The following is a 23,229-nucleotide window of genomic DNA, read 5'->3' as shown; positions in this document are numbered from 1 at the left end:
CTAAAATATTGAAAGGATTTTGTATATGATGCCTTTGAATCTTCATTCCCTAGTCAAAAATCCTAGTTTTTTTTTTTCAAAATTTTGTCATTTCTTCAACCTTTGTACAAAACTCTATTTTTTTTTCATCCAAAAAAAAAACCTATTGTCTTCTACTTCCCAAGAATGTTAATTTGTTCTTGATGTTTGAAGATAAGGAAAGAGAACGTAATGGATTTTGGTGGAAGAAGAGGGGTGTGTAGGTGATTGAGATCAAGAAGTCCTAGGTTTGAAAACACCAGACGAGGTCACGAGAGTATTTCAAAGGACATGTTTATGATGTATTAAATACACCTCCAAATTTTATTATTTAAAATGCCTTAAAAGAAAGGATTTTGTTAACGTGCCCTAAGGGCACATGTTAAAGTGTAATAATCACACTTGGAAATTTAGAATCTAAAGGTATTCTGGTAAAAAATAATTTTTTCAAGGTCGTTTTCAGTACAAAATTCAATTTTCAAAGTATATTTAGTGCACTTTAACGTGTGTCCCCCTTAAAAAAAAAAATTTCTACCAAAAGTACCCTCAAATGCTTATTTTCAAGGTGTTTTATACGCATCTTAATTTGCACCCTAAGGACTTACCTTAATAAAAGAAAAAATTACTTAATGGTCTTTGATAGAAGATTTTCTTTCTAATTAGTCTTTGACTTTTAGGAATTAGCAAAATAGTGCATTTAGTAAATTCTTTTTTTATATTCAGTCCTTGAACCCACACTATAGACATTTCTCATAATTGAAATTGCACTAATTATTCAAACTCATCATTTTTTATCTAAAAAGATTAGATTTCCAATATATCCCAATCAAGTTTTGAAGACTCTATTATGATGAAAAGGATTTGAGAAGGAAGAATAAATTTTTTTTAATTTTTTTTTTCAAGCACTTTGAAAATGCATGTAAAAAATTAGGATTTTTCAATTTTTTTATTCCATTTTTTAATAAAAATCGATCAAGGATGGTTCTTTTGATTTAAAATCATCTACACAAGTTGTTATGTCAAGAAAAAATTCAAAAAAAGAAAAATCAATGGGTTTTATAACATTGAGATCGACAATTTTTATTTTTGAGATTAATATTTTTATTGTCAAACTCACCAATATTATTAATTTTTGACCCAACTAGTTTTAATTATTGTCGAACTTACCAATTTTAATAATTGTTGGGCTCACCACTATTTATTGTCAAGCTAGACAATAAAAATATTAAGCTCAAAAATAAAAATTGTCGAACTTAACGATGTAAAATTCACTCGTTTTCACTTTTTCGAGTTTTTCTAACTATATGGAAAGATCAACTTAAAACTTGGCATATTGACTTGTGTAGAATATTTCAAACCAAAAGAACAATCCTTGATTGATTTTTATCTAAAAACAAAGCAAAACAATTAAAAAACCCTATTTTTTTACATGCATTTTTAAAATGCTTTAAAAAAATTTGAAAATGATTTCTTCCTTCTGAAATCCTTATCGAGATGTTGAAAATCTAATTTTTTTGGGTAAAAATGATGAATTTACTAAATGGATTATTTAACAAACCCCTAAAAGTTAAGAACTAATTAGAAAAAAAAGCTTTTGACATAGACCATTAAATAATTTTTATAAAGGGAAATAATTGTGCACTAATCTAAGCTGTACACGTGTTCAAACCAGTTAAGTAGTACTAGGCACTAATCAGCATACAAGCGTTGTCCTGTAAGCAGGGCAGGTCAGAGTAGAGATCTCCCTGGTCTGACTAGTAGGGTAACATAACATTAAGTAAGACCAGGTCCACCAAACAGGGCAAGCCAGGTCATAGAGTAACCGTAAGGTTGATACGTGTACGTCAATCCTAAAGATCCCGGAAGAGATCTCTGCAGCTTAGTATGATCAATCCAAGAGTTCTCGATTAGGTAAATAACTCTGTAAAATTGATAGATATCCCATGATTATTGCCTATAGAAGGAGAAATCCTATGAACAATTAGGGGGGATAAATAGCACAGTAAGCATTATTAAGGAGGATCTTTTGGAAGTATTAGAGTCTAAATAATTTTTTTTACTTGTTTAATTTGAACGTCGGAGTGATTTTGACAAATACCACGCCACTATAAGGAGGGAGGTGCTAGGAAGGACTTCGGATCAGTATAATTAGATCCATTAACCAAATTCCAACCGTACAATTTTCCCTTAACAAAATCCTTCAAATATTTTACCAAAACATGGAAGAGTATCGATCAACGAAATATGGAGTTGGATAATCTTACTCAAGTCTTGACGTATAATATCCACACTCATAAAATATCTTAAAGATGTGCAAGTTGGATTGAGGCCACAATTTCCTTTCAGCCATTCCGGCATTTGTCTTTTTAGCTTTTAAATTAGAAAATTAACGAAACACAAAGTCCCATCTCTCCCTCTCACACGGAATAAAGCTTCAAACTTGGATACCTGTGGGTCCAAATCTCCCAACAAATTTTTTTAAAAAATAAAGTGCGATGCTGTAACCAGAAATTCTCAAATCGATGGCCATAAATCATTGCTGACGTTTGATGCTTAGGTCCACCGTATCAGTGGACCCAAACAAAGCGAATACGAAAACACGCCAAATTCATGAAAAAAAACCCAACTTTTTGTCAGAGATGTGCGTGTGATACAGTTACCCAATTAAATGAAAGTGGAACGAACATCAAATTTCATCAAGAAACCAAATGTAACTCTTCTTTCGTATCTTTTTGTTAACAAAATTTTCTCTAATTTACAAGTTTCTCTCTCTCTCTCTTTAACAACCTTAAAAAAAAAAAAAAAAAAAAAGGAAAATTAGGGATCTGAGAAGAATGAATGGTATTTGGTTAGATTGTTCAGAAAGGCATGATATGTGTTGTTTTGGTTTCATATCTTGAAAGACAAGATTTCGAGTTTACACGAAACATCTTAATTAGATCGCCACACATCTGTCGAACAGATGGTGAACAATTACTCTGCATCAATAACAAAATCTTCGTCAATCCATCACTCTTCATCACTGATTCTTGCGCCTTTTGATCTCTAAAAAGATAACATACGCTCCACAGTATCACAGCCGCTTGTTCCGTCGCCATTTTTGACACCTTCAACATCTTCTGAACGATCGCAGTAACACAGATCGGATCCTCACATATCGCCGTACGACCTTCCGTACACTTCGATACCATCTCCAAGAACTTCAATACCTTTTCGATGATTGAAACATCGGGATTCGATTTACTGAGTAATTTTCCCATGATCTGAACCGCTCCGGACCGTATGATTCGTAATCTGATCCGTCTTGGGATTGAGATTGCGATCAAGCAGGAAAGTCCTGCGTGGATCGCAGTTGGATCCGTCTCAGAACTAATCAGATGTAGTAACTCGAACAACGTGCCTTCTTTTTCAGCGATCAGAAGCTTGGATTCTGGATCAATTGCGATTGCTTCCAAAACCCTAGCAGATCCAATTCTGGTATCCAAGTTTCCTTTCTGCAGAACAAGAACAATCGAAGCCAATACCTCTTGATTTGTCGCCATTGATCTCATCAATCGTTCTTTATCTCCGTAATCCGTCAAAATCAGATCTAAAATCCAAACCGTATGCTCAAACAATGCTAATTTCTCATCAAAATTGACAACTACATTGCAAAGAATACCAAAGAGAATCGGAACAAAATCGTCCATCTTAGCAAGGAATTTACGATTCTCGTCGGATTTTTTTGCAAAATCAGCGATCTTGGATAAATAATCTAAGCAATTTGCATCCCTGTATTCGACGCTCTTGATCAAATCTCTCGCTTCTTGTCGTGAGATAGGAGGAGAAACGTCAGATTCCGATGAGTTGTTGGAATCAGACCAGGTCTGAATCAAACGGTGGAGAACGTGATTAGGAACAAAATCTTTGCTCTGCAAAACCTGCATAGTGGCTGGACACGTGTTGTTTCCGTTGTCGAGCCATCTCTGGATGCTAGACCGATCATATGTAACTCCAGTACAAAGACTTACAGGAGATTTCATCACATCGTGTGAGATCGGACACTTGAAGAAGCTTGGAACTGTGATGAACAAATCGTTTCTCACCATTTTTGTCTCAAACCAGAGAGAGAGAGAAAGAGAGAGAGGTGAGGGAGACGAAGGAGATGGCGTGGTTTTTTAAGGAGAAAGGGTCAAAGGAAAGATGGCGTCATGAAGAGTATATTGTTTCTTTGGTCAAAGTGAAGCTTTTCCACACTCCAGAGGGGTGTGCGTGTGTGTGTGTGTGTGTGTGTGTTTATAATAAATAAAGTCATAAAAATGGAACTGTGGGCCCTGTACACCATTGAATTTCTTTTGTGGGACCCACACTGGGTTCTTGTCGGTTTATTATTTATACACTGTGTGTTGGGTTGACCCAAATTTCGAATTTTTTGTGGGTTTGGACCAGGACAGTGGATCCGAATTAGCAATCATTCTAATATTATTTTTTTGGTTGGGCAAACAAGAAGTTGTAACGGAGGTGAGTGTGGTTTCAAGGAAATTTGAACTTAAGGATCATGGGATTATCACTCCACAAACCCTTACTAACTTACCTATTTTTGAATATTTTGACCCAATCTGAAGTGGGAACAATTTGATGGAATTAATAAGGGTCCCCTATCGTTATAAATCTAGACATGAAGAACAATTTGATGGAATTAATAAGAGTCCCCTATCGTTATAAATCTAGAGATGAGAGGGCATAGCCGCATAACTCAACTTTTAAACACATTGCAAAGCAACTTTGAGGTTGTAGGTTCAAGTACAATTTACTCATATAAAAAATCTAGACACGTTCTGACTAATTGACATCGTAAAATTATCTTATTTCAAAAATAAAGAAAAAAAAAAAACTCCATTCTTTGTATGTTATCTCACTTCAAATTAGTGATCATATTATGTATTTGCCTTGGTGTTTCTTTTTTTTTTTTTAATTTTCAAGAATAGTCATATAGATGGATCATCCAACATGATATTCATGAGGTCCACAATTAGGAGTACGCATAATCAAAATGTAAAATGCCCTCATCTTCTATCTTATAATTTCTTTTCTTTTCTTTATTTCTTTTTTGGTTGGGGGCGTGTACAATTGTTTTCAAATTCTAAATTATATTTTTAACTTGTCGATCCTCTTAGAAACATCTTCAACAACACTTTTCTTTCCTATAAGTTCTTATCTTGAGTCCAGGGGCGGAGCCAGGATTTTGTTTTCGTGGGGGCAAATTACAAATAGAAAATTTTTCTGATTTTCTATGAGGGCAAAGCAGTAGAATGTTAAAAAAATTTGTAGGGGCAAATTACAAATAGAAAATTTTTCAAAACTTCTGTGGGGGCAAAGTAGTAGAGTGTTAAAAAAAAATTTAAAATTATTAGTACCTCCCTATTGATTTTAGAAATTCTTGTGGGGGCAATTGCCCCCACTGTAAATCCGCCCCTGCTTGAGTCCTTCTTATTACTCTTTCTTGCTTTCTATGTTTGATGGTTGAAGGAGATATAATCTTTTTAGTTGAAGAAGAGGATAAAGATTTTTTTTCATAGAAATTAAAAATAATAAAATAGAAATTAATAATTATTTTTTTTAAAGAAAAATCAACAGCTTTTGTCAAAGGTTAAGATAAGGTCATTTCGATCATTTAATATCTAATGAAAGACCAAGTTAAGAGGTATGTCATCAGTTTGAAAAATCAATTATTCAAAGTTACTCAACCTTAAATAATAATAATAATAATAATAAATAAGAAATAAAGAAATAAATGAAAAAAAAAAATGGTGTCGCTATAAAACCATTATTATGCTAATTTCACTTAAGATATTATTTTATAATAAGATGATGTGTAGTTATTATAATAATATTAACAGTGTGGCAATGTTATAGTCCTAAATCATTTATCAAATCCGATTTGATTTGATCTTAACTTTCTATCTCGGATTTGAAATCCAATACTAAGAGCTCCAATTTTGTATATAAAAGTCCACAATTTTAAGCCAAGAGTATAATATGGATAAAATAGCAGGTAAGAGTACCTAATATGTTGGGTGACAATGACTTAAGAGCCTTAAGTCTTCTTTTATTTTTTTTTCCACACCCATTAAAAAAAAACACATTATTGTGGGGTTAGGATCACATACATTATTCGGTGTGAAAAGGAAAATAAAGTAAGAAATATAAACTAGCAAACAAAAATAGAAGGAAAAAAAAATTAATAAAAAGGTGGAGAAGAGATTTTCAAAGACAAGAACCTAATACAACACGATTGCTGACTCTGACCAACCGACTTCTTCTATACTCTTCTTCTATTTTATTTCTCTTCGTCATTCCAAGTCAAATTTGCAAATTTTCCAACATTACAACGTGCATTGACTTTGACAATCTGACCAACCTAACAAAACATGGCCGGGTTGTTAATGGGGCAGGTAAGCAGGTTGGTCTTTAACCTGATCCAACCATCTCTTGAAAACTAGCCCAAGTCCTATATATACATTAGGGGTGTAAGTTAATTTGATTCAAACCAAGAACTGAACCAAACCGTGTATTTTGGATTGGTTTGGTTCGGTCAGTTCAAACTTGATAAAAAATCGAATCAAACCGAAATCGAACCAATAATTATTTTTAAATAAAATATAAGTTTTTTTTTTTCATTTTTGAAACCCTAACTCTACCCTCACTCTCTCTGTTGTCTCTTTCAGTTGGGGTTGCGGGCTGCGGGGCAGCTCTCAACTTCGACGGCCGATCTCTCTCTCTCTCGTGCGCGCGCGCACACACACAGTCACATTAGGTAATAAGGGGGTAGGTAACGATGAAGATGGCCATCCGAACTGACTGAACAATCTATTGAAGGTGGCCGTGTTTAGAAGATGTAAAAAAATGCCCTCATCTTTTGATACTGTACATTTATATAATTTCTGAATGTACAATATCCTTTGATATCGAAAAAATATGATAGATCTGACGGTTAAGATTGGTTTAATTTTGCAGGCTTGAAGGTAAGGTAGCACTCATCACTTGGGCAGTGAAAGGAATCGGAAAAGCAACAATCTCTAAACACGGCCACCTCGACATTATCTATCTCTTCTTCCATCCTCCTTCTTCTCTCCTTCATCTAATCTTCTCCATTAGTAATGGTAGAGGCGACGATTGGAACAGTGGTTGTGGAAATTGCTCTCTCCATCTGCAATTGCTAAATAAGGTATGTGTTTCTAATTTTTTATTGACAAATTTGTGCAATTTTTTTTTAACCCATGGAACCAAACCGAATTAAGGTCGGTTTGGGTTGGTTTGGTTTTGGTTCTTATATAATGGAACTGCCCTTGGTCAGTTTGGTTTTGATTTTGCTGCAAACCGAACCAAGTTGCACCCCTACTATATATAATCAATGAGTTGTGATAATCAGATTACCCCACGTGGTATACTTAATCAACTCCCCTGACGTGACATGTGTGAGAACTGTAGATATGTACTTCTCGAGATACATCGTGTGCACATATCATAAAAAGTAGAGTTGTGTATCCCAAGGAGTACATATCTATGATTTTAGCACATGTCACGTCAGAGGGAGTCGATTGAGTATGCCACGTGGGGTAATCAGATTATCACGATTCATAATCAATCAAAGACTTAATATATTTTTTTCTAAGTCATTTTGCTTTTTTTGAATTTTGAATTTTAATATTTTCTCATATTGGGATTGAAATCTATCTTTGTTGAATATATCCAAATTATCTCTATCAATTTTCTCTTAATTAGTTTATTATGATTTGTTAGAGTTACTCCAACAATTTTCAACCACCTTAATTTTTAATTTTATTTCTCCTAAACTTTCCACACATCCATCTCAACATGATGCATCTTATCCTTTGAAATGTTGATTTGAAGTAGACATTTTGACGATTCATTCAACCCTTACTTTAGTTCAACTTTTTATATATAAATGACAATGTTATAATATTATCATTATTTTTATTATTATTATTATTATTATCAACATACACGTGGATTGTCCAAAATGTTATTCATATGACCCAAAATGTAATTGTAAGAAAAATTTCAATCATTTTTATCAAACTCAATATAGACTTATTTGGCCTTTCGAATGTTTGGTCAATAGCTTATGCAATATAAACAGACTTTCTTGGTATGAATACTAATGGTGTATCATGTAATACTTATAGTAAATATTCATTCAAACAACACCAATAAATAAAATATTGAAGTTGAAAAATCTTAAAAGAAATGAGAAAAATAATAAAAGAATAAGATGATACAAATATGAATATATTTTAAATAATAGAAAATGTGATTCTAAATAGAAAAATAGTTAGAGGAGTCTTTATTTAATCGACCTCAATTGTTTAGACAAGGCCTTGTTGTTGGATACAATTTTAATATTTATTATTTTTGCTACTAAATTTGAAATCAATCAAAATTTTATGTGTCTAGAAAGTTTGAATGAGAAGAGTTCTGAGCTGACTTGGTCACCATTGATATCCACTACTCAAAACCTATCAAACCAACCTCATAATGATTTGCAGCTGTTAGTAGTTTACGTTTAGAACTTCTCCTTATAAAAATAAATAAATAAAAATCGAAAACAGATCAGATTGATAGATCATCCAGAATCTGGCTTATCAATCAATCAGTCGCATTCGAATAACTAACGTCACTGTGTGGGACCAAGGGATTGATTGGTGTTGATGTGAGACGTGATGCCTTACTTTACCCAACAACAGCCTCACAAACACCAAGATCCTCATCAAGTATGAAGATCTAGTAATCCAGGAGTACGGTAGCCTTTTCTTACTCGTTTTATTTTCTGCCACGTGTCACAAGGTTTTGGTGAATCTGATTCTGACCTGATTGGTAAATTTCCTTTGGGCTTCACGATCATTTCTTCATGGGCTTAAGAACTCACCTTCCCAATCCAAGTGATAAACCTTATGATGCCATGTAGCACATTATGGACCCACAAACGCAAATGAGATTTTTGGGTGGGCCGGGCCACAAAAAGACAGCTTAATAGGTGATTTGTTTGTAGCCATTTACTCCATGATCATTAATTACAATAGGAAGATTCTAAGTTGAACGTCGTAAAAGAGTGAGAAAGGTACCAAAAGAACGTTGACAAGGATAATAAAAGTTAATATGAATCCACTTTCAACAATAAAAGATGTGGGTGGGTTCTAAATATAAGTGGAATTCAGAAACAATATTCGATTTGCCAACCCCAAATATTTGGTATAAGACTTTATTGTTCTTGTTGAAAGTGATTTTTTTTTTTTTTTAAAATTAAAATAGAAAATCTATCAAAAGTGTATGGTTAATCAAATCAAGTCCACTGAGTGAGCTTATATAAACCTTGGCTAATGATGTTGTCATGAGCTCATGACTATCAAATACTCCAATCCAATGTCGGGCCCACCTTAATCACAGTTGATCATCCTTCTTCTGTGTTCCATTAACCTGGTGATTGGTGATCCTAGCCTTTCTCTAAATTTCTAAATTATTTAGGAATTTACATTTTAAAAATTAAATTAAATCTAATTCAGATTGATAGATTGCACAGAATCTAGCATTTAAATAAATTAAATCCAATTCAGATTGATAGATTGTACAGAATCTAGCTTATCAATGACAGTCGCATTCGAATATCTCACGTCATGTAGAGCCAAGGGATTGAGAGGTGTTTATTTGCAGACGTGATGCCTTCCTTTACCGAACAACAGCCTTACACACACTACGATCCTCGTCAACTGTTCTCATCTTATAATTCAGGACACATATTTTTGCCACGCGTCAATCCTAAGATGGTTTTGGTGAATTTTCGTTGGAGTACAGGATTCACATTTCCCCATAAGAACCCTCCCATTCCCATTGCCTCCTCCTCCAATCAAATTTGAGGGATCCAAGACCAACAAACTTAAATTAGCTTTTGGCCCATCTCTTGGTGTGCCTGTCCACCAAAAATCAGATTAATAGGTGATTCATTTGTAGCCTGTAGCCACATATTTCATGATCATCAAGAACACAATAAGCATATTTTTTTAAGAAAATATAATTACTCATTTATCATTTTAAAGAAGATTATATCGTCAAAACCTATTACAAGATTTTTTTTGTTTTTTAATTTTTGCTTTGGCAGGCTGCACGTACCAACCACCATAACAGGTGTTTAGCATTTTATCTAAAGGGGCATATAAGATTCAAAGGTGTGACCTGGGGAGCACATCCAACAACTTTGAATAACAAAAAACCAAAGCCATTATGAATAACAGAAAACTTGACTCTGAACAAAGCAGAACGGATACAGGAATCAATTAACCAACCCAAATCTTTGGGATAAGTATTTGTTGTTATATAGATTAGATTGCCACCAGTTTTCTTATGACAGGCAAAACAGTGAACTTAAATATAGTATGGGGTGTATTTAACAATTTTATCTTTTAATGACTGCACCCACTCTCCATTCCTTCTTCTCCAAAGATGCTCTTTCAATTTGGAGTTCTACTTAAGTGAGTCTTCAAGCAAGAGATGTCAAGGAAGGGGAAGAAACTGAAGGTTGGCTGGAGTTGTATATAATTTATTCATTGGTATGACAAAGATAGCTGTTGTGGAACATTACTCTAACATCATCTCATATTATAAATAAACAGTAATTTCTTACAAATATGTTGCAAATGATTTTTAAAAACTAATGGCATGAAATCTTATATACCAAGGTAAAGCATACAATTCATTTTGATAGTATTTAATTATTTTACAAAAATCATCTGAAGCACCTTGCATTAGTGAAGGAATCATTTTATTTCTTCTTGTAATTTTTTACAGTTTTCTCTATCAGTTCAAGAGAATCTGCAGATGATACCTGCTGTCATTGAAAAGAAAAGCTTTATCAATGTCACACATAATCAGTCCTTTTTGCAGCAGATCTTAATGCCACAGCAGCTCTTTCCCTTCACTGAAAAATGGACTGTTTGCTCCTTAATGTGTTGCTGAGCTGAACCAGCTCTCCCTAAACTCGAAGACCATGCGGTATATAAGGTTTCCACGATCTCAGTTGTGAACCCATTACTACTAAGATCAAGTATCTGCAACTGCTTTGCCATACTAATAGCTGTTGATAGCTCTTGAATCAATTGGCTCTCGCAGAATGAAGTATTCCTTCGACAAGAGCTCGTGCAACTGTCGTTGAAACCAGATAAGACGGGCTCCGCATTGATTGGACCATCTTCACTATCAGCAACTTCAAGGTGATTGTGTTCAGAATTCACTACACATATGTCTTGCTGAGCATTTTCAACTTCCAGTGGTACACAATTATTGGGACCAATGGCACACAAGTTGAGGTTTGGTTGTAAAGATTTTGAGTTATGTTGTGGTGTTAAATCATATTCTGAAGTAGTCTCCTTGTCCAAATCGGCATTTTCTGCAAGACTTAGCTCTTCTAGAGACTCATTCTCTGCAAATGACAAGAAAATTATACTGGGTTGGAATTTATTTCTCAGATGATGTTGAAACTAACTTGGATTTAAGGCTTTGACCTGCTAGTGCCCGGATTATTTTGACTACTCCTGCTATCCCAAGACGGCACTTATTAAGAATCAGAACTCTCAGAGAGCATTGTGGATTCTTGAGTAGTGATGTCAAGGAATTGATACCCTGAATTAACAGTTTTAGTCAGGTTTCTCAAAGAATTGGCTCAAAAGAACAGAAAAATGTTTAGTTGCAAATAATTATAGAATAAAAATTCCATGGAAGACCTCAAGAAACAAATAACTCTACTAAAATGTTGAATGCTAATCAGGCCTATGACGGAAATCGAACAACCACTAAATGAGAATGCCAAAAGGTGCAAGAAGGCGATTGTGTCAGTTGTCTTGATTGTAGCTATGGTTACTGCCAAAGAACAAAATAGTTCTTTGATTGGGTTGCTTGTATATCAGTAAGTAAACTACTTTACACATAAAGCAGGGGAGATTTGAACTTAAAGAGTCCAAAAGACCTTGCAAATTTGTTGGCAAGAAAGCCTGCTTATGAATAGAATGTAGCCTATGTACCAGGGGAACTCCATTTTCAATGAATTAATACATGCTTAAATACTTTTTTTTCAATAAAATCTTAGTTTATTGATCATTTATAAAAACATATTTCTAGCTACTAGCAAAATCTCCCACATGATTTTGTATGTATGTCAATTCAAAAACATCATTTCAATGTTGTAGACATAACTTCAACTAAAGTATTTCAACAATATATCTTTTGACAAATGGAATAGACGGATATACGTGCCTTAGTTTCATAGCTTATGGCAATAGCTAACCATCTAGTAAGCATGGTTTCAAACCTCGAAAGTCATAGTGGGCATGAAACTCATGATGAGTAAGCTTTAGAGCAAATCATTCTACTCACACAAATGATCATCACTCCAGATGTCCAAATGGACACCCTCTCAACTGGAGAAAAACCAAAAGTGACACCACTAAGGCAATCTTAACAACCCAATCAAGCAAATAGATATGGACAGAGGTCCAAAGTTGATCTGCTGATGTGCATACATCAGCATCATAGGAACATTTCAACATCTTATGCATGGAAAATATTAGTGTATAACAAAATAAAATAATTGGTAAAAAGCTTATGTGGAAAACATAAAGTAACAACTTATTAGTTTGTAAAATTGCAGCTCAGAGGTTATGTTGTATCAAGATTGAGGAGAAATTATTAACAGAATTGCACTTGCAAAGAAGAATTAACGAGCTAACATTATTCTTCCACAATTGAAGGGGTCGTATTGCACTAGCATGACTAATAGCCCATGGTGCTTAATGCTCTGATCAATGGCAGTTAGTTAACAAAAAGGATATGCATATACTATTCTGTTAACTTTTTTCAGCATCTATAATTGTTTCCTTAACTAAACAGCTAGTATGAGGCATACATCAAGAATAATATAAGTAAAAGCCAAAATAATCATGACATCTTCATGAAAGAAATATCAAACCTCTTGTCCAAGGGAATTTCCACCGAGGTTCAGCTCAAGAATACTACCCATTGAAGTGACATCAGCACATAATCTCACCATATAATGAGATGTCAATCCACAACATGATAGGTCAAACTTCAATAGTTCTTGTGATCCACTAGACAATGCTTTAGTTAATTCTAGTGCTCCATCCTACCACAACAGTATATATGATCAAATAAAAAGAAAGTATTATCCAATCGTCTTCCAAAGCAAAATCTATCTAGAAATGAAAAGATACATAAACACAAAAAATTTACTCACAGCACTGATATTAGTACCACCCAGCATTAACCCTGACAAACATGCAGTTTTAGCAAACTGACAAAGACTATCAACTATGGGCTTGCTCAGCTTTATACCATTTAAATTTAATTCTGAAAACCTATAACAATATTCATAACAAATATAAATTAAGCTATTACAAGCAAAGCCGCAAGCACATTTCAAGAAAAGAAGATGAAGAAGATAGAAAAAAGACTACCTCTTTAAAGTGGCAAGTTTAGCCAATAAATTAATCATAGATCTTCCAGAAATAGGGTTGTTATGTCCTATTTGAAAAAATATGAGATTAGGAAATCAATTAAGCGCAAATAACAAATTTTCGGCCAACTTGCTCAAGTTAATGACAAAGGACTAAGGAATACCTAAGCAAAGTTGAGCAAGTACAGAACCAGAATCCATTGCATCAGCAATCTTTTGTATTGTTCTTGATGTTAAAGAACAATGTTCTATGTTCAAGCAATAAAGGGCTGCAAAACAAATATATTTAAGTATATGAAATACTAATATCTCTGCAAATGGAGACACAATATTCAAACAGATAACAAAAGATAATAAAGGTATTACGTACTCTTTATTCTGATACTACAAACCAATGATTGTTTGACATATGTAAATAAATAAACATTAAAAGTAAATAAGAAGCACAGAAGGCATACCTTTGCAATTTCCCAATATAGTTGAGAGATACAATCCACATGCATCAGTTAGACGATTTCCCGAGATATTAAGCACTTCCAATCGAGCAAATAGTAGAGGGCATTCACAGATCTGTAGAGAAATTACATGAATCCAATTATGATGTAGGCTAAAAAGTTCTCTTGATAACAATAAATGAAAAGAAATGATAATTCGATACTAGTATCATATAAATGCAAAAGATCTTGGTGTCTCTCCACAAAGATGGAAATCTTACTATATTCTTATTTTACCATTGATAATCCAATGCATTTTCATTGCAATTTATCTATTCTCTCACCATATCTCAGTGTATTTTAACATGCCAAAATTTCGAGATTCTAAACAAGATTTCATAATGAAAAAAGGAATTTAAAAGATGCAAAAAAAGAAAGAAAGAAAAGAGAAACCTTTAACATCTGAAATAGAATAGTTTAAAGAACATGTTCAGAACCTGGAACAGTGCAGTCGGGCCAAATCGATTGCAATGCAAATCCAATGTCAAGCCACCATATTTTTGACTTGATGACATAAATATTTGTTGAAGCACCTCCATTGTTTCGTTTCCTAGAAGATGGAAAGCCAATTTACCGTTTATTGCAGACTTAAACTTTATAGGACAATAGGTAATTCAAGGGAAATGAAAGAGGAATAAAGGACACTATGGTTTGAAAAAAAAAATGGCTAACGTGTACATATACTAGTATTTAAGCAATGTGTCGGAATCAGGTCAAAGATTGCACATAAAGGGATATTTACCTAACAAATTATGAGAAAAGTCCAACATGGCAATTGTCTTGTGCTCATGCAGTGCCTTTAGTAATGGCTTTATTGATATATCTTGCAATTCACATTCAGACACGATGATTTCATCCTCTGAAACCTAATAAATAGAACATAAAACCGCATGATAACCTTTGAATTAGAAGGTAAGACAACAAGTTAATCAAATTTGCTAGCAGGTTCTGCCACAATTAATCAATGATAGAAGACAAGTCAAAGGCTTTGCAACACTACGTAGCAAGTATTTCATGGTGATCCTAACCTCCAAGTTGTACAATCTCTTAAGTAACTTCATACTAGGTGCCTCCGACAACTTCTTGCAAGAATCAACATAAGACTTCATCAAGCGCTTTTGAACCCATCCTGTAGATAAATAAATAAAATAATCAGCAAACGTTTTGTATTCAACTATGAAAGATTTAGTAGTTCTAGTCATTAAAGACAGTTGGATTAACAACATTATCAAATATGATTCTACAATGTAACAATGGGAAAGGGTATCGTAACACTATGGCATGGCTCAATCCAACTGAGACTTTAGATGGTGCAAAGGAATTGTAAAGCACTCAAGGATTCAGGTAATTTACCAGGTTATGATAGTGTATAGATCCAATTCCCTTCCCATGGAATTGGAAGCACAGAAATGCATCCAAACAATACAATAATGTCTCGACATCGGGAAAGAAATTCAGATAGGCATCTAATAAAGTAGGGTATGCATATTACATACTAAAGGAACATTTGATGAAAAATAAAATAACAACAATAATGAATAAAGGTTTCAGACGCACTGACCTCATATATCTGATATAGATCAAATGGTCTGTACAGTAAATTTATATGTTAAGCATATAGTTTTGGAAAAACTTAGTTCATAGGACTAGAGATTAGAGTATAGAATTTTGTGTGTGTGAATCATAAGAATACCATACAAATAACAGTTTAAAAGAAAGATATATGATAAACTGATATATGTGCCAGCATCTGTCATGGGTCTAGCCTCACATAGCACCCATAGAGCACTCAAGCTAATCTTCCGATGTATCCCAAGTAAACCTCCAAAATGAGTCATAAGGGAGTTCACTCAACTCTCTTAAGACACGACTCATAGAGAGACTATGTCCATGATCACACGTTCTGCAGGTGAAAGCAATAGACATGCATGAGCAAATTTTCAGAAATGCTGTGTTTTTTTTGTTGGCAGGAAAGCAATTACTGGGATGAAGAAGGATTTTATACCGACCAGTGGTGAACACTCACAACTTCACCAATTTTGCATCTGGTATATGGTAACACTAATTGTATCCCAAAAAATTAAAGTATGCTGTCTGTAAACAAGTATTCTTCATAAAGAAATATTTGATAAATTAAAGGCTTGCTAACAAACCAATATAAGGTAAACTGAAATTAGTGACCGAATAGATCATACCATCAATAGATACTTCAATCCATCCTTTTTCCCATATATTATCCTTTAAAGTTTCGACTACTTCCAAGGATTCTAGAGCTTTACCACCACACTTCAGATGTTGAATGATTGGCAACAAACCTGATAAGGCATGTCCTGCTTATTAGTAGAATAAAAATGTATTTTCACAAATAATTGGTAAGAATGAAAATAGCACATTAAAGCTGATGATCAAATGTGTACAAAAATCAAGTTAACTTGCTTTTAACTTGAAACCAATACCCAGTTGCAAAAATTAGTCGAAACAAAAATTGTGAAAACGACCTAGTAAATGATCAGCTCAACAGCTTTTTCATCTGTTTTTATAGCATAATATTCACGTAGCTAGATTGGATAATTCATGACTAGTGGAAACTAACAGTAAAAACGTTTGAATTCTGCTCATATTTTTAGGTTAACTTGGATTATGGAAGGAAGACTTCATAGATCTGTTCTCAATCCATCATCATTACCCTTCCATTTGCCAATTGTCAATATTCTTTGTGATGCTGATGAATAATGGTACCATCATGTTAAATTCAGACCTTCCATAGTTCCAGCTAAGTGTTGAAGTTGCTTCCAAAAAAGCAACCCTGCAATGATCAAACTATTCTTTGTCTTTAACTCACCAGATCCATCTTTCTGGGGTCAGTACTCACTCCTCATACTCTCTTATTCTCTCCATTTCCCTAGATCTTCTTTAGTCTATTGTCTCTAGGTCTAACACATTCATGGCCATGCTTGTTTTATTCCAATGTAACTAGCCCATTTTTTTTTTAATTTATTCCATTATTTTCTAACCAATTTCCAGTGACTTGGTAAACAAGCTTAGAAACATGCAAAATCTAAAGATAGGAGACAACCTCTTGACCTCTTCTCTTCAGAGAGCTGTAAAAAGTATAAGCATGCCGCTTCAACCTTCACACACTCAATGTTTAGCATATCACCAACCATGCAAGAGCGTGCATCCATATGTATTATGTTATCATCAATTTTGAATGCGAGATGATGCTGCAATCAGTACCAAAGAGCAGAGTTAGAGAAATCTAATAAACAATACATGAAAATATTATAGGACAATTTGCAAGCTATTGAAACTAGTAAAACTTACACCATATTCATCATCAGAATTATGCAGATTGAAATCCGCACCATTTTGGTTTTGCAGAAGATTATCAGATACATTATCACCATCAGTTTTAGATCCACTAGCAGCAAAGTTTGAACCATTAGCAACTTCCCCGGCACTTAAAGATCTGAAATATGTATCATTCTCAGCAGCAGCTATTTTAGGGCTCCCTGATTTGTAGGAACAAGTGCTTCCTCAAGATTTATGGGTGTGCTGGCACGGGGAGTGTGTTTGGAGGCAACGAAATGTGGGACATCCTAGCAAACCAAGGTACTAAAGAATTAAGCAGGTAATCCGTTTACAAAGAAAAAAAAGGAACGAAAATCGATAATGTGGTGATATAAGCTACCTGAAATTCATTCGCAAAACTAGTTGGCCCGTCACTCATCCTAACTGTAAGAATCAAGTGAGAAGCGCATCCAGTTTCAGCAAAATAGAATAAAAAGATAATGGAAATATAAAGCTAAAATCACTTAAAAATTAAAACTCACAATCAGAGGAAGTAGCAACATTCTCGGGTCGGTATTTATGAATCCTTCCTATGGACAACTCAGATTCTTCATGACCATCACTTTCATCATCAGAAAGAACTACACGAACACGTTTACGACCAGTCAATCGATGCTGATTATCAATTGATTTGCTCAAACCTTTTGGGGATGCTTCAGTTGGTTTAGATATGCTGGGTTTCTCGAATTCAGAGGCTTTTGGCTTGGAAAAAGATTTACTGGACCGAAGAAGTGAAATCAGAGGTACATCGTCCTTGACTTCTTCGAAATTATTTAGTCTTGATCTTGTAGAGGCAGATTCAGTTATCTTCGGTGAATTGCATGCATTAGATCTATTATCTGATAAGTCATCACCTTCGGTTTCAGTTTCAGAGCAGCACTCCCTCATCAGATTCTGTGCTTCAAGTTCTGTATTTCTTGAACATTTCAAATCACTAATTATGAGTTGTAACCTCCTGGCCTCTTCAATATTGTCAAACCTTATCATGTGACTATAATGCATATTGTCAAGCGCAGAAATCTGGACAGAAGGCAAGTTTGCTTCAACTGCAATTCTGCAAATAGAGTAGAGTATGAGAGCACAAAAAAAAAAAAAAAAATTCTACTTCACAACCAAAATTATTAATTCACAACTGAATAAAACTAAGTTCCACAAAAAAGAAGATAATTGCCTGTAACCCTCCTCAAATGCCTCCAATGCACCAGTCCAGTCACCATCTGAATCCAAGACTTCTCCAATATTAACCTTGGCTAACGCTTGGCCCTGAAATTATGTAAATTATGTGAGATAAATAAATAGGTACCAGATCACATATGCTCACTATCGATTCTGAATTTCAAGAAATTAAACAGAAGAGTTTTCTTGTTTACAATGGTTATCTCTGGACTCTCAGATCAACCAAATCAAATTAGAAGGTTATGTATTAATTTAGCGAATAGTACCACACTTACCTCCAAGTTCCCAATTGACTTGTATGTGTTCCAACACCTCGTGTACCATTTACGGGCTTTGCCGAAGTTCCTGAGCTTCTGGTATGATTCTCCAATAATAAGAAAAGAATCACTCAGCTTTTCCTTGTCACAGAGTTCACAAGCTATTCTCTTCTTCCTTTTCGCAAATTCCAGGTGCTATAACAGAAGGAATCATGATCAGAAACAAAATCATGAGGAATTCCTAACTGTTCCTGTACAGTTTCCAAAAGCATCTAAATTTAAGCACATAACACAAAAGTGGGATGAGATTTGAGTGGTAGGAAGCACAAAAAATGTAGGTGTCTCTGGTTGCAGCATCCACTCTATGCATTGTTCTCTTTGCCCAGCATAAAGGTTTCATTTGTTTCATGGAAAATTTGCATCCAGAATGCAAATTTTGCAAGTATAAATAACCCGCATATTTTTTTTGTGGAACAACACTAAATTCATGGGAAATTAATATGCTGAAGGCCTTAAAGAGTGGGAAAAAACATACCATGGTATGTTTGTTTTAATAGGAAAATTATATTGCATCTTTTCACCATTGAACTCACTCTCTCCTCCTCCTATCAACCCCTCCCCATTTTTTCCAACCCAAAACCCCTCTCCCAACCTCTCCTACCAGTACTAGTGTTCCATACTACCACTACACCACAACATTGCCATGAGAATCACCACTTCAACCATAACTACCACTGTCACCACGGCTGTCATCTTCAAAATCACCATCAATGCCACCATAACCATCACCATGGCACCACCACCATCGTTGTCACCTCCACCACCACTGAAACAACCACCACTATGATAGAACCACCATATCAGCACTACCATCATAGCCACATCAACCACACAACCACCCCACCATGCTTCAGCGACAACGTCCACTACCAACATTAGACAAACACAACCACCACACCAATTATGATATCAAATAGTTATAGTATAAGTAGATTGTGTTGGTTACACTATTTTGATAACTAGATATATAAAAATCTATAAAATAAGTAGTTTTTTAAAGGAAATTTTTATGCGAAAACAGAATAACAAATATTTTGAACATTCTATGTTACAACAAAATGAGAGGAAAAAATATTACTTGCAAAAAATTGTGGCCAGGAAAAACATTTTCTGGTATGCAAATTTTGGCAGAACATTGGTAGCAAAGGGAATCCAAGTTTACGAATGAAATTTGTGTGAAATACACTTAAAAAAATGCAAACATACACGTTTAGTAAAAGGATGCTTGATTAATGCACACCCCTAAATTTGTTCCAACCCACCCTAAAATAAAACAGGAAGGAAGGAATTTTCTATATCGGCTAGAAGTAGTTGACTCAGTTATCATTGTAACCAAAGACACCCTTAAGCAGGGGCGGATTTAGAGTGGGGGCAATGGGGGCACTTTCCCCCATAAGAATTTTCAAACCTTCTTTGGAGTAATGAACTATTGCAATAGATAATAATGGTGAATAATGAACTATTGCTCTCCATTTGTTTTATACTCTTAGTTGCCCCGACAAAACAGTTTCCATTGTTATGTTGCCCCCACGAAAAAAATTACAATCTTCGTTGCCCTCACAAAAAAACTTCTACCCTTACATTGCCCTCACATGAGTTAAATCCTGGCTCCGCCCCTGCCCTTAAGGATCTACTATAATGGAGTGACATTTGGAAACCAGTATAACTTGTTACAGAAACAAAACTTACTTTCAACCATGCAAAGATCACGCTGGACTTCTCCACGAGACGGTCAAGGGATGCATTTTGTTGGAGTAGATACTTCCTCTCACGTGGTGTACCTCTGGCCATTGTCGTAGTTCTTATCAACTTTTTGAGACATTGCTCTTCTTTCTTCAATTCATCCATTACTTTAACAGCTTCCTTTATTATTTTAATATTCTGATTGATATTATCAACCAAAACATCCTCATCTTCCATGGATTTTGCAATAACAAGTGCTTTCTGATAACATACAAGTGCTTCATCGTACTTCTGAACCCGGTAATGTAATTCACCAATATTAATGTAACCTTTTGCCTCTCCTTGACAATGCCCAATTCTTTGACATATTATAATGTCCTTATCTATATGTTTTCGAGCTTTATCCCACATTCTCATCTCTATGTAAAGGCTCCCAAGATTGTGATGAAGTCTGCTCCGTGCATCGTCATCTTCAATCACCTCCTCCTCATCACATATCTTTAAGCCTTCGAGAAGGATTTTATGGGCTTCTTCCAAATTATCAAGGTCCATTTCTAGCATGCCAATGTTATTGTGGGAATCAATGAATTCTTTAAGGAAGTATGAAGATTTGTTAGACTGTTTGTTTTCTTTGAGAATGCATGCAAGTTTCATTGCAGACTTGAAATACTTCTTGGCATTCCGAACAGAGTAGTGGTCATCGTCGGATTTTAAAAATATTTCATGGTAAGTCCTACCAAGTTGGGTGCTGGCCCTTTGCTGCTCAATTATATCATCGGAGTCCTTGGCAAGCTCTAAATGTTTTTTCTGCAACACCCCCACAATGAATCTAAAATCATAAAGAAGAAAATTCAAAAGTGTATCTGAAAGATTAGGGCTTCATGGAAATCAAAATTAATGACTTGTTTGGATCTCAATTTTTGCGCCCATGACACTATGTTTTAGAAGTTTTTTCATGAAAAAAAAATATCTGCTCTCCAAGAACGCCCATTGCAGAATTTATGTTCTTAGAAGAATTTTCAATTCATTTAACAGCTATGGTGAACAAATTATTGCTAAAATTTTGTAATTTAAAAAAAAATGTAACTCCGTATAGATTAGGGCTAAATTTAATCCAGAATCTAAATTAAACCAAAATATAGATGGAATTCAAAAGGGTGCCTGAAAGATTAATCCTTTGCGGAATTCAAAATAAGGGCATCTTTGGATCGCCCTTTTTTTCCTCCAAAAACGATAATTTTATAGAAGATGTTTCATGTTTGTTGAAAAGCCCATCCTTTTCGTGCAAAATGGTGAATCAAACAGGCCCTAAAACTAAACGACAAACTATTTGTGCATCGGATAGATTAGGGCTTCATTGACTCAAAAATAGGGAATTTCGACAAATAATCGAAAGGGATACCTGATAAATTAGGGCTTCTTTGAATTCTTGTAGACGGAGATAAACCTCACCAAGGGATTGACACGTGGGGAGTAGTTGTTTCTCCGGAAGGTACTTAACGGAGATCTCGTAGTCGATGCGAAACCATTTGAGAGCTTCGACGTATTCTCCTCTGTTCTTGAGGATATCTCCTATCATGTTCGCCCACCGAGCTTCCTCTTGGCGGTTTCCCACCATTGATGCCTGCTTGTAGGCTCTTTTAGCCGCACTGAGCTGTACATCATCTCGCGCCATTATTGTGTTGATCTCTCAGTTCGATCTGGATTTGATCTTTGAAGAATTAAGCTGAGAATTTGATTTCTAGGGTTTGTTTGTTTGTTTTTGCTAGAATTGTTGTGTACAAATCGAAAATGTTGCAGAATGAGTCTCCCGCCAAAAACATTTTCGTGGGAGCGGGGTTTTAAGTTTAAATCTCTTTCTAGAATTTGATTCTTCCAGAGAAATTTTTTACTATTCCCAGATACCAACAATCTGCCCTTGTTATGGTTAAAGTTATTTTAAAAAATAATTTCTTGCGTATACTTTTTTACATTTATTTAAAAAATAAAAATAAAAACCAAAACATTGATCATAGTAATTATATAGATAAAGTCAGATTTATAATTTTGAAGAAAAAATAACTAAAATATGTAATAAAAAAGGAAAATTTATTCTCACACCTAATTATTTTTTAATGAGAATGAAAATTGGATCTCCTATATATATAAAAAAAAAAAATAGCATCAAATAACTTCAAAAGTTGCATTAAAAAATTTAATATTTTTTATAAAGCGTCAAACTCAACCTAAACAGATAAAACAACTCCAATGCATTCTAGTTCAGGTTCTATATCCTTTCCCAATTGTTATTTTACAAAACAAGAACTCTTCGGAAGCACTCCAACACACTCAGCATAGGGTTTTCTACTATGAAATATTTTGGAGAGAAAAAATGGAAGAACTCCCCTCTCCCCCCCTATATTGGTGATAAAAAAATTATGGTTGTTGAAAAATATTTTATTGTAATTGAACTTGTAGAGAGTCATTTTAACAATATGATTAGAGTGAAGACCTCTTAATTAGGCAAAATGACTCTCCACAATAAAATACCAATCAGATATGTTTATTTGCGTAGGAGTTGGTCCTAGGATTGGGCTGATGGGGGATATAGCGTGCCTCTTTAAGGATCATCCAGCCCAACTTTAACCTTACCTGCCCAACAACTTAGGACCACCTATCTATATGGAGTGGA

General features: G+C 34.5%; 2 protein-coding genes and 1 long non-coding RNA gene across 3 annotated transcripts; 1 reads left to right on the top strand and 2 right to left on the bottom strand.

The window, feature by feature from the left end:
• Positions 1 to 2,729: 2,729 nt before the first annotated feature.
• Positions 2,730 to 4,253, bottom strand: LOC147402838 (U-box domain-containing protein 28-like). Its single transcript, XM_086438202.1, has one exon. The coding sequence runs from the start codon at positions 4,104 to 4,106 to the stop codon at positions 2,877 to 2,879; it is 1,230 nt and encodes a 409-aa protein (XP_086294328.1). The 5' UTR covers positions 4,107 to 4,253; the 3' UTR covers positions 2,730 to 2,876.
• Positions 4,254 to 6,769: 2,516 nt separating this feature from the next.
• On the top strand, positions 6,770 to 10,997 carry LOC147402837 (uncharacterized). Its single transcript, XR_015177344.1, has 3 exons — positions 6,770 to 6,876; positions 7,015 to 7,225; positions 10,861 to 10,997. It is a non-coding gene; the product is annotated as an uncharacterized LOC147402837 (long non-coding RNA).
• Positions 10,212 to 22,383, bottom strand: LOC147402836 (protein TONSOKU-like). The gene is given in 20 exon segments (XM_086438200.1): positions 10,212 to 11,491; positions 11,574 to 11,691; positions 13,034 to 13,207; positions 13,319 to 13,439; positions 13,539 to 13,605; positions 13,702 to 13,806; positions 13,996 to 14,107; positions 14,469 to 14,581; positions 14,774 to 14,897; positions 15,060 to 15,160; positions 16,227 to 16,346; positions 17,108 to 17,255; positions 17,356 to 17,561; positions 17,564 to 17,630; positions 17,723 to 17,766; positions 17,865 to 18,436; positions 18,554 to 18,645; positions 18,834 to 19,010; positions 20,565 to 21,365; positions 21,961 to 22,383. Coding segments are annotated over 20 exon segments (4,086 nt in total). The 5' UTR covers positions 22,234 to 22,383; the 3' UTR covers positions 10,212 to 10,940.
• Positions 22,384 to 23,229: the final 846 nt, after the last annotated feature.

The sequence above is a fragment of the Akebia trifoliata genome, chromosome 4 (assembly GCF_017979445.1).
Source record: "Akebia trifoliata isolate Shusen 1 chromosome 4, ASM1797944v1, whole genome shotgun sequence".
Classification (NCBI taxonomy): Eukaryota; Viridiplantae; Streptophyta; class Magnoliopsida; order Ranunculales; family Lardizabalaceae; genus Akebia; species Akebia trifoliata.
This window is presented reverse-complemented; position numbering and strand designations above follow the sequence as displayed.